Here is a 12,733-nt window from a genome sequence, read left to right on the forward strand (position 1 = left end):
ACTGTTACTCCATCCAAGTTCACCCTGGAAATCTCGATGCCTTTCAGTTTCCCTTCTCTAAAATAGGAATAAATGTGCTTTCCTCGGTGGTGTTTGTGAGGAAAGGTGCGTTACAGAGATAATAGCTTCCATGCTATGGTAATGGGAACCGCAGAAGACTCCAGCCAAGTCAGCAGCATCTGTCTCAAACTGCCACTTACGCTTTGCATGCAGATTAGTCCACGTCCTCAAGTACAGTAATTACACAGCTGACTTTGTTAAAACTCTGTGTAGTATGCAGGTAAGAGCAAAGTTTTGTTTCGGGTGAGATGCAGAACATCTGAAATACTAGAAGCCTTTAATAGACTGTAAGGCACTATTTGCAAGAGTAGGCATGTTCTATATTGCTGGTGTAGTCAAGTTTAAAATGGTGTAATTGCATGATTTTGAAAGTCATCTTCAAATTTCTGTGGGAGTAGGATTTTCGGAAGGATGTAGTGGTGCTGGGGCAGCAGCAGGCTCTGTCAAAGCATGCTCCATCTTGTCCTGTTTTCTGGATGGATGTTGGGGCTACTCCAGAAGGAGAAGCGTTACTGTGTCTAATTTTGAGGGATAGCAGCTACTGTCAATTGGTATTTAATTTACATGAGAACTGCTACTGCATCTCTGAAAATCAAGACACTAAATTACACTATCTTGCATTAAGGGATTTGTCAAAACTACAGAGGAGGACAGAACTCATGTAACCTTCTCTGGCACTGCCTGGTGAAGTCAGGCTTTCTAATGACCTTGCTTTCTCTTGTGGGGAGCTTGCAGTTGGTTTTTGGGGGTCTTGCTTTTTTTCCTGAGGTCACTGTGTCCAGGTCCTGGTGGTTTTCTTACAAACAGATGTGGAGGTCCAGGGGTCGCAGTTACCTCGCTAGCACTGGTGGTTTGATCACTTTAGCTACACTTAGAAGATTTGTTTCACATTTTGGGCAACACCTTTTTTATTTCCCTTTTATTTTTCTCGCTTGTTGTCATGGTATCTGGCACTTCCCATTCAGATATTAAAATTGAGTGAGTGGTGTCTGTATGTCTGGTTCATTTTCCCTCATATCCTCTCCCTGAGGGAGAGTTTCACGTGGGATGTTGCATGCCGTTTGCAAGGGCTTCCTTTGGGGGATTTTTTTAATCACGTAGCGGCATCTCTGTTGGAGAAGGCCTGGTGCAAAGAAGCCCCTTCTACTTGGACTGGGGTATATTAAATCCTGTGTGCGTAGAGCTCTCGTGGGAGCTCGTCGTGCAACTCGTGACTCCCCAGAGCCCCCCAAAAAGACCTGTCTCCTGTGCAAATGAGCTTTTATTTGAGTCTCTCTGGCACTGCCAGGATTAAGGCAGTGATAGGAATTTTCTCCCTGCAGATTTCCTATGGGGAGGGCCCAGCCTTTGCTATTTAGGGATCAGGGCTGCGATGCCTTAAGGGGAGAGTTTGCTTGAGGAACCCTGTCCCATCTGAGCAGGTTTGTGTCAGCATGTATGCCTTTATAGGTGCTCTGGCTAGAGCTAGGCTTCAGCCTATGGAACAGAGGGATTTTCCCGGATGTTCGGGTTTAGATTTGCTTGTTTACTTGTTGTGAAACTACAAACATGTTTTTTAGGAGGGGATCTGTTTGTAAGGGTATTCCATGGGAGTCTGGAACCTGGCTTTGCTCTCATGTAGGGCCTTAAGAAGAATCTACTGATGGCTATTTTTAACCAAGGAAAAGTCATGCTCCTTAATTGTAGGTGCACTGTAGTATCAAAGCATATCTGGGGCTCTAGACTGGATTGCATTTAAATACAGCTGACTTTTCCCAATCTAGAAGGAAAGTTCTCAAAAGAACTAACAAGGGCACCTGAAGTACAGTAATTTGATGGAAGGCTTCCAAAAAAAAACTTGTACGCAGTCACCTTGCTGCAAAAGGCATAAACCAAGCTATTTACTACTCATCTGTCTCTTGTTTTTTTCCTTTGAGAAAGACTACATGTTTTTCCCTAAATTCTTACAAAAGTGGTAGTTAAATTATAATGGAAGGATGCTTTCTTGCTAATCGTGGACAACGTGTTAAATCCTAGTCTGTACGAATATAAGGTGTCTGTATTCGAAATGAGCTGTAGACTAAATGGGTGCTGTGATAAAGAACTGCACTAAGCACAGAATAAGTTACCTTCATAGTTGGATTACAGTGAATTGTGACAGTCTTGACTTAATTGTTTGGTCCTAGGAGCACCCTGCACAAAGCTGCTTCCCCCCTGGTTTGCTTCTCCCGTGACTGCAGTGTGCATGGCTGGGCCGAGAGCAGGTGCTTCCCCTTTGTGAAGGGATGGAGGGTGAATGAGACTGATGTTACTGGTATTAAAAAAAAAAGCATTGGACAAGGAGCAGGGTTTGAACTGGTCTCATAATCAGATCTCACTTTCCCTTGATTTGAATCTTCTCTCTACAGCTTATCCCCTTCTTCAGGTAAACAGCTCTATTTGGTAACTGTCATAGAAACAAACAAAAAAAATGAAGTAAGAAATTCACTTGACCCTCCTTGTACATGTTGAATGTATCTTCTCAAGGGCATTGATGTAACCTTCTCCAGAAGGCCTTACTTCATACAGCTTTTCGTACGAGTCACAGTCATTCTTTGTCCTTCCAGGAATGTGTTTTAAAACACTTCTGAAATGGTTTGGAGGCTCACAGGGTTGTGCTCTGAAATGGGACTACCAGCTGGAGCAGGGCTTACCCTGAATGTTAGTCGGTCTCTTCTGTTACTGTTATTTAGAAGATGGAAAGCATGATGAGTGTCTCTCTTGCAAGAGAGACTTGCTTTCGGCTTTCCTTGCCAGCCATCTGTAGGTGGTATTTATTAGGAACATCCCCCATTCATGGGAGTTGTTGGTGAAGGTTGAAGAGCACGTGCAAGTCTGCTTGGAAAAGTCACGGGTGGACAGCAGGCTGAGCTCAGATGCTTCGATAGAGAGAAGCTCCTCACCCTGGCACCATTTTCTTCCCTAAATGTTTGCTGAGATTGGAACAGGTAAAAACTGGAGCCAGGAGATTTGGAGAATTCACGGCAAGCGTTATTTTATCTTTTGGTCCCAAACCCGGAGTGACTGAAGGCTGTTACTGTCTGACGGCTTCTGCCTGACTAATATGAGATGAGCTGTCAGACATGGCCTACTTCTGAAGGGAGGGATTGTGTCAGAAAAGCATCGGTGCTCGGTGGCATTCGTGTTATGGCTGTCAGGCAGCTTTAATTAAGTTTTACATTTGGGCAGGAGACGACAAAACCATGATTTAAGGCAGTTTGCGTTGTTGCTATCCTAATCTATGCTTGTTTTCATGAGGGACTTCATAGTGGGGACCATAGTCCTTTAATGCAACTTTGCATTCCAGTGTAATTTATTTTCAAGGAAAAGGTATTTTAAAAGCTTTTTTAACTTATCTGGTCACAGGTGAGCAATTCAAAGTTATGCTCTTTTATATGTTGCTTTCTAGAATAGTTTCAAGCGATAGGAAGGCTCCAAACTTGTCTGAGAAAGTAGCGTACTTCTCCTTTCCTTTTGGGAATGATCGCAGTAGGAGCTGTATGGAGAACAACCAGCAGGAACAGCGTATTTGTAGAGCTTCAGAGCAGAAGAGACTACTGAGCACTTAACACATCTCGCTAAAACCTTCCCTGGATTAATTCCTGCTTGAGCTAGAGCGTAGCTTTCAGGAAAAAAAAAAATCTGAACTTCCAGAATTTCCAGGGGTAGAAGAGCTGACAAATGGTTGGTAGGTGGTTAGAATAATGTCACCTTCAATGTCAAAAACAGAACAAATGCCTTCCCCGGGAAAACAGCATTGCTTTATCGTTTCTAGTCTGGTATCCCTTGTTTCAACCACCAGGCAATGGGACTTGGGATACATAACTCAGTGTTTTTATCTGCTGGACAGACACTATTAAAAGAAAAAATAGTCTGTGTTTCAGGTGAGTACTAATGTAGTACTGTTAAGGTTCAGCTTAACCTTTTTTGATCAGGTAGACAGATTGACCCCCATCTTTCAATAGAAAGAGTTTTTCAGTCTTACAGCCTATTCTCATGCATGGGTATCTCTCTTGAAGCACGTACACCGGGGCTGGGCACCGCGCTTTGGCACCGAAGCACGCAGACGCATCAGAAGCAGCAATTTGTCTTTCTCCTTTTTGAGTGCGTGGCTTTTATGCCAAGAGGAATTGTTTTAACCCTTTTGGCAGCATTGCAAGCTTGAGATGCGGTTGATGATCCGTAACACTCTGTCCTTAATTTCCTATTTGGAAAATATGCCATGGTTCTTGGCTTGTTGGGACGTAATCTTGGGCATGTGCTATCTAAATGTAGGTATTTGTAGTTTACTGAGGCGCTTAAATTGCTTTGTACCTTTGCTCTGTCCTCTTTGTTCTTCTCCTTTCATCCCATCTTTCTGCAGTCGATCTTCAGGAGCAAGGAGCTTGGTTTTTTCCACTCCTCGATGGAAATAAACAGCATAGGGCCAAGACCTGTTTCCTGAGACACCTTTAGGAAAACATCTTTCTGGTGATTTCCTATTCACAATTCCGTTAGAGATCTGTTAGCTGATTATTTTTTTATCCATTTAATGTGTACCATGTTAATTTTGGTTTAGTCAATTAATAAGCGGTACCAAGTAAAGGGCTTTATAGAAGGCCAAATATATCAGTGCTATTAAATTGACATTCTTAAAATTTAAGTCAAACTTGTAATTTCATCAAGAAGGATGTCAGTTTAGTTTGACAGAATCTATTTTCCATAGACCTAATTTGATTGACATTGATTTTATTACCCCTCTCTAATTCTTTATTATTGGAGCCCAGTATCAAATATTCTGTAGTTTTGTCTTGCTCAGCATTAAACTGGACCTGTAATTACTTGGGTCATCCAGTCCTTCCTGTTTGAATTTCAGTGCAAAATTGTCTTTCCTCCAGGCGCCTGGAATTTGTTCAGTGCTGTAAGAATGACTGAAAATGGCAAGAGAGCCATTTGCCCCTTTTTTTTGGAGTCTGTTCTGTGCAAGTAATCTGGATCATCTCATTTAAACATGTATAATTTTAGGTGCTCCTGTTTAACATCCACCCGAGTTGGTAGTTAGAACTTCCCATATATAACTGCTTCAGGTGTACATAACACATCTGTTTTCTCTGTACTGTTACTATTACTACCTGCTGATGAGTCAGTGTGAGTGTTAAGGGATCTTTTTTTCTGTAAGCTATAAAAATACCTTTTGTTATTCTGACCTTTACTAGCCAGAGATTTTTATTCGTTTTTTAATTTGTTTCCTATGATTTTTCTGTTCTAACTTACACTGGCTTCTGTGTGTTTTCCCTTTGTCTCTTAATTTAAATATGGAATTGGCCGAAGCAGACTGGCTTACAAAGGAAGTAAAGGTTTTTAACTGGCATCACCTTTTTCATCGTTGCAGGTTTTTGGATGTATGGATAAATGTTATAAACAGAGTATATTGATTTTTCCATATTCTTTCCCATGGTTTGTTTTAATCTTGGTGACTTTCAGCTCTGTGAAATGGAGCCTTCTAAAACATGAAATATGTATGTTACCAGCTTGGGCTTGGCTTTGTGTGTGTTTCTTTTTTAAGGCTGTTAAGTCCTTCATTGTTTTTAACCCTATTATCGCTCCCTTTTAGACCTGTTCTTTACCAGATCGTAGGAGGTCTGCTACGCATTTTCTGCAGGCTAGATAAAACATTCAGAAAGAGCAATGGTAATAGTGATATAACAAGGTGTTGTTTTAGGATCATCTAGAAATATCTCTCGCCTGCCCTACTGAATCGCAGCATGTGATGAATTATTGGATTCCAAATCACAGAAAATATTTACTATTTACGGTGCGGTTCCTGGGAAGTGTAGCATGGGAATGAACTTCAGTGTCTGTGTGGGATCCCACTGAGAGGTCCAGCTGCTTGCTTCATGCTGCCAGATTGCGTCCAAAGAAATGTTACCCTTTGAGTACATGCAGTAGAGAGTACATGATGGAAAAAAAACCTGGAAGTTCATACTGCTTCACCGTATTCTGGAACAAATCCTTCTCCTCTTTCTCTACCATAACAATTTTTAGTTCTTTCACATCTAGAGACAGTGTTTTGTCTGACATAAGGTGTATTGCTCTTGAGAGTAATTTGAAAATAATATTTTTAGCTGGATATATAATTTTTTTGGTTTCTTAGCTGTAAATGTTTAGCATGCTAAAACTTTATGATGTCTGCCAGCAGTCATAAAGCTTTTCACAAATTATTTTTTTATGGTTTTTTCTGGCTTCATTTTCTTTTCAGTTTTTTTGAGATGGAGGTGTATGTGTCGGTCTTCATTAAATGATGGTGTTTAGGGGAGATGCTTGAAAATACAAAATAAACCAAACAAAATACACCCCTGAAGTGGCAAGCTCTTATCTGAAAGATTTTTCTCCCTTCGGCTTCACTGGTATAAAGCGGAGTGTATGGTATAAAGCAGCAACAGGAATTTGCTAATTGAAACAACTGTACCAAGGTGTCAGTAGGAATCAAAGCGTATGGGGTTTGGTTTTATTTTTTTAAGATAAAAGGGATTTTTTTGAATTAGCAGAAAGTCAGGATGGGTCCACTCATCATTCTGAGCACTAACTTTTTTGTGATAATATACTCCAGCCAATATAGCAGTTAATATACTTGATACGACATTGCAACCAGTAGCTTATGAGTGAGAGGCCTTAAATTCTTCTACAAGTTTTATATATATCACAATGTCCAGGAGTATATACTAACAAAAGGAAATAACATTTCTGTGTACCTGTTATTCTAAGCAAAATTTCATGACAACGTAATTGTCGTCTTGAAGCCAGGTTCTGCACGTGTGCAGTGTTGTTCCTGTTGGTGCTTCTTATTCTTCACCGTGGAGAAAATATTTATTTCCAGTTGGTAGTGAGAATCGGAGATGGTGGTATCTGAACAACTTGAATGATGTTACTGGAGAACTCCAAGGAAAGGAGTGAACGGTCTAGGAAATTTTTGCATCATTCTTTTCTTGTATTGCTGTTATTTCCCTTTCCTACAGCTTTGTAGGGTTTCTTATCCATCATCTCTTCCTTCAGAAGTATTGACAGAAGTGAAAATATTCCTATTACTTAATAGAGACTATTAAAAATCATCATATATATTGTAGAGGTTGGTCCGTCCGTGTGCCTTGAATAACAGTGGCTGGACATGGAAGCCCATGTGCAGACACTGAAATAAATCTCAGGGCTTTGCAAAGTCTGCTTCTGTTATCTGCCTACCTCTGAATGCTGATAGATGGTTAGTGGGGAAACTAGGCTGGGGAGGGGGTGTGTGTGTGTGTATATATATATATACACACACACATATATATACACACTGGAAAACTGAAATTGTCCAAACCCTGATCCCTGTGTCTCCCTTCCTCTGTAAAAAGATACTTGTTTCCTAGAGAATGGCTTCCTTCTGCCTAGGACTGTTCAGGATTAAATATATTAAGGATCTGATGTCTTTGGAGGCACAGGGGTTGGAACAGTATAGGATGTCTCAGGTAGGCAAGAGGAGGAAAGCATGTCGTGGAAAGTATCTTTACAGTATTTCTGCTCTAGGCTTCATGCTCAGTCAGGCTTCAGCTCATTCTTGGTTAACGTCGTGTAACTTGGGTATGAATATTTTTGTTGAGATTAATTCAGCTCTCCAGGAAGACTGGGTATGTTTTTGTACTTTTTTTCTGAAGTTAAATTGATTGGATGAAATTGCTCCCTGCATGTATTGTAGGTTAAAACAGCCGTTTCTTATCCTTACGCCTGCATGTGGGCATTTCAGGCATCAACTGCTGTGTTTCCATGGATTTTTAAGGTCTTCATCGCATAGTTAGCAGCTCTGAGTGCTTTGATCTGATTTCCTAAGACAGAAGTGCTCCCTGTATTTGTGATACAGCAAGCGCTGTATTTTTGGTGGCGTCTGACTTTGAGAAGCACACAGATGCTTTTTTGTGGTCCAGGAGACAAAGAAACAAAGCTTTGTGCTTGGGAGGCAGCATCCCTGCCTCCGGGGTACGTCAAGGCACTTGGTGTGCGGCTGCTTTCCCAACCTCCACTCGTTCCTGGTGGGCAAGAGGTGGGTTGCTGTTTGCCGCTCCTGTGGATCAGAATCTTCCACAAATGCTGTCCTTCCCCTCGGGGAGGGATTTTCACGTTTCCTTCCTCGCTGCCGTGACCAGGAGCACTTCGATCCCCTGCACACTGGTGCCGGAGGCAGGTCCTCTTCTGGCTTGCTGCTCTCCAGAGACACTGAAGGGTGTGCAAGGAGGAGCGTGGCTGAAATGCAGAACCTGCCTGCTTGGGCTTGTTTATTCATGAGATTTGATTTTCTATATATGTTTTTAAGTGTATGTGACTTAATAAAAAAAAATAAGAATTGCTGTGTTTTCCCAATGTGCAAAATAACTTCAGTAGGAGGCTGGAGGAGGAAGGGATGTGGAAGCGGCTGTCTGTCGCGTCGCATTAATAGAACTGGTGCTGCAAAACTGGTACTTGGGAATCGGGAGAAGGTACTAAGCTGGTGGGGGCTCTCGCAGCCCGGAGCAGCCCTGCAGCTCTGTCCCTGCCCCGTGTCGGTGGGTGTCCATAGCACAAACAGCCCGGCCTCTCAGCTCCATGTTACTTATCCCAGCCATTAACCAGGTCTCCCTGTCTGTCCTACTGCGAATGCAAACACAGATCTTGCCAGTAAAACAGAAGCTGTTGAGATGACTTTTTTTTTTTGGCTGCTAAAGTGGGCTCCTGCCATCCCGTGTGCGGCAGCAGTGGCTGTACTGGTTTGGTTTTTGCCGTCATCTCAGAGGAAAAGCTTTAATGCGGTCTCGTATCCTGCTGCAATTTGATCTGTCCTTTCTCTTCCTACTCGCTGGCTGCTCACTGAGCGATAAAATGGGATGTAAAGGTTGTTGTCTGTTTCTGTCAGCTGCTTTTCAAGGTTAGTGTTAAAACACTGTTTCTTAATTTTTGCATTTTAAACACTTATAAAGTTGTTTATAAACAGGAGCAAAATTACTTGTGTATGTCTTTCTGTCATTTTTAAAGAGGTGGCCTCGTTACTGCTCTGGCAGGTCAGCCAGTTACATTTATTAGGAACTCGGCACAAAACTATTACACAATTCGGCTGCTGTCAAGCCTCGTACAGACTTCTCAGTAAACTCCTGGGGACGGCAGCATTGGGGGGTTGTTTCTCTTTGTTTTTAAAGCAGGATCTTCAGAGCAGCAGTTTCAAATTTTTATGCTGGCTTCCACTGCATTAAGGAGATAATGAAATGGTGAAGAATGGCATAGGGACCATAGGGGAAAGCAGGGATGAAATGAACGGTGTAAGAAAACTGTGTTCCTACTCTTGGAAGTTGCTCCTGTGCTTAAAAAAAAAAAAAAACACAAAACTGAGTCCTTTTTTCTTTGTTTCTTGTGTTTCAACAGGGCAGAGTTTAGGATATGGATTCGTTAACTATATTGATCCAAAGGATGCAGAGAAAGCCATTAACACTTTAAATGGACTCAGACTCCAGACCAAAACCATAAAGGTAAGACAATACAAAACACCTTTTGCTCAGTTCAGGAAGCAGAGAAAGTAGTTGAAAGAGTTCATGACAATTTCATCACTATTTTTAATCTCCATTGTAAGTGCACTCTGCTAACGAGCTCCTCCTTGGAACAATTGCAGGACACGCAGAAGACAAAAATCTCTCTTCTCTGAAATTACTGTATTATCAAAGGGGGGAAAACTAGCAGGAAGGTCCTTAAAGCATTGCAGTGGGGCTTAAATGTAGAATAAAACAGCTGTAGTGATACCGTTATCCGTAAACAGAGGTGAAGTACATGATGCTGTATTCATAAGTTACACATTTTCTTGTGTTTTAATGGGAAATACGCTGACATGGAGCTCTCTTAGTGATGCTCGTGTCATTTTCAGGTGTTGAGAGTGTGTTTCTCTCAAGTTAAGATATGTCATTCTCAAAATAAAAAAAAAATACATTTTTTCCTCAATTTCCGCATGCTTAGTTTGATATATTCTTTTAAAAGCTGGAGGGATTAGAGATCCCACTGAAGTCTCTCATTTCATTGTTGTAATAGACCATTAGTTATTCAATGACCTTCTTTAGTGGTCTCACAAGAAAAGCAAGTTTCTACACTGTCACGTTTTTTGCTTCATGGCTGATACAGCTTTTCTGAAACAGCTTACAGAAGACTTCCACATTCCGAATTCTGACAAATAATACAGCTTAAGGAATGTGACTCAAAACTGAAGGGGAGCAGACAGCAGATCTAATTCTAACTATCTGAAGCTGCTTTGGTCACATTTGAATGCTGGCTTTCGATTTGTACCATTTTCTTCATTTTTTTTCTTCTGTGCTTAATTTGTATTTCAAAGCCAAAAATGTTCAAGAATATAAGAATAGAATTTTTACTCTTGAAAATATGGGTACAAATAATGTCAGTGACTTTGTACCTTGTGAAAAAGATACTGTACGGTCAATCCTTAAGTTGTACTTACCCTTTCTCACTAAAGGTTTTGGTTTGGACAAAATGATATTCCCTAAAGCAAAAAATATTTTTTTGGATTCCTGTGCATCTCTGAGGATTTTTTTGAGCAAGTTTTTCCCTGTTCCGTTTGATTAGTGAAGAGTAGAAACCCTGAGTTGAGGTTTATGAAGGTGGTAGAGTAGAAGGCCACTTCCAAACCTCCCTTAGACCAGCCAGGTTCCATCCCGTAGATACGTATGTGGGCCGTATATCAAAATACTCACAGCATAGTTTTGTAGAGTTAAATAGAAAAACTTACAGGAATATGTAAGGCAAAGCAGCAAAATCTACCGTCTTATCTATTGCTGCAGGTGGAAATACCTGCTCGGACTCAGCAGTTTCGGCTTACAGTGACAAGTTGAGCAGTAAGGTGCTCTCCAAATTGCTTTTAAATTATCAGGAAAATTAGTGTTTTGAAAGCACTAACCTATCTTCTAAATACTTTATTAAAAACTCAGTAGAACTTGAAAAATCTAGATCAGTTTTTAATGCAGCACTTCTGCATTTTGAACACTTTTCAGCATTAGCAAAGGTGCTGCATTTCTTGTCTGAAGTACCTGTGTTGCTTTGCCTTGTTGTTTTGGTATGGTGAGCCAGAGCAATGCTATTGTATTCATAATGTTCCAAGGCTCCAGGAAACATACCAGCTACAAAAAGGTCTCCAAAAACTCCATCCTATACCAGTTATTATCTTACGTCTCTCTCACATGCAAAATTAAACCTTTATGCCTTTTTATCATGTACAGTAAGATTATTATTATTATCCAGGAACTTCCCATGCTAAAATATCTTTGCAGAGTGTTTTTTTGTTATTTTTTTCAATTCAGCATAAATTTTACGTATACAAGTGGTTTATTAGGTTTGGGGTTTGGTGCATATTAATAGCTAGTAGACTTTTATAGAATACATGAAATTTTGTTGGGCTCTTGAAAGCTGTTAAAATTTAATAAGCAAAGAGATTGACCTAACCTACATGCACAGGATCTGCATAATTTCTTCAATGACTGGAAAGATGTATAGGCTTTTTTAAAATAAAATGGTTTTCGAGTCAGGGTTTATGCAGTTGCCTAAAACCAACCCAAGGGAGCCTTTTATTCAAACAGCCAAGCTTTAGACACATGGACATCTAATCAGCAGTTTCCAACCCAATTTTTAATTGCAGAATCACATGTGGTTACCTCACCTTTACCCCCTTGGGTTTTTTGTATTTTTAATTATGTTTTGCTCTTAGAAATCTTAATAAATTAGGTCTGCTTCTCTAGTACTGAGTGATGGGGATAGAGGTTTCCCAATGTTCACGCTAACTGAATGGTGAACCATGTTTTTACTGCTCTGGTAGTGCCCATGTCACCAGAGATGTCCCTCATTTCCAAACGGTTGCGGGGAGAAATCCTGCTCGGCGCCGCTGAAGTCTTCGAGCTTCCCTGTTGCCCCCACGTGCCCCTTTCTAGCATCTTACTGTGATTCATTATGAGGTTGAAGTATTTTAATTCGTGGAATTGCTATATTTAATCATCAGAGCCGATTACTTTAGTCTAGCTAGATGCCCTTTACCGTTATTAAAAATGCACTTTTGCTGCATTAAAAAAAGCCTGTCTCAAAAGAATGTATAGAAAGGGATTTGGTGGCATATAGTTCTGTAGGCTAAAAAAATATTTAATTAAATACTAGGACAACACTGAGCTGGAAAAGTACTGAGCATCACTTTATTCTGTTTTCTTCCTGAGTGTGGCTGGTTTTAAAGCCCCAGAGTGAACCTGTGATGTCCTGGTGATGGACAGGCTGAACCTCGGCCTCTGACTGCAGCCCTGCCGGTACCATCGCTCGGGCTGCCTTTTGTTTGGAAGCTGTTTTGATGGAAAGTTGAAAATAATCTGTGAAAAGCCCCTTTTACAGGGGGCAAATTACTTCTGCTTGCCAAGGTCACCTTGGTCCTGCTGGCTGTGTCCCATCTCCCTGCTCAAAGGGTGGTGGGCTCTGCTGACCCTTGCACCCACGGCTGAATGTGAGCTGGCTGGGCGGGGGTCATATTTGCACTCATTTTTTGACCCTGTAAAGCTTAATTCCTGTTTTTTAAAAAAAAAATATATATTTTCTGTGTGTGTCCCCAGATCCTGTCCTTTTCACTTCTGTAACGTTTTTGTGGCAG

At 41.0% G+C, this 12,733-nt stretch overlaps 1 protein-coding gene across 6 annotated transcripts in view; it reads left to right on the top strand.

Moving 5' to 3' along the window:
* ELAVL4 (ELAV like RNA binding protein 4) overlaps positions 1–12,733 on the top strand; it is an 83,044-nt gene that overhangs the window by 53,587 nt on the left and 16,724 nt on the right. For all 6 annotated transcript variants that reach the window (XM_074597614.1, XM_074597616.1, XM_074597615.1 and 3 more), the window contains exon 3: positions 9,481–9,584. In XM_074597614.1, the coding sequence (XP_074453715.1) occupies positions 9,481–9,584 (104 nt within the window). The remainder of the gene's footprint in view (positions 1–9,480; positions 9,585–12,733) is intronic.

This window comes from Larus michahellis, chromosome 8 (genome assembly GCF_964199755.1).
Source record: "Larus michahellis chromosome 8, bLarMic1.1, whole genome shotgun sequence".
Taxonomy (NCBI): Eukaryota; Metazoa; Chordata; class Aves; order Charadriiformes; family Laridae; genus Larus; species Larus michahellis.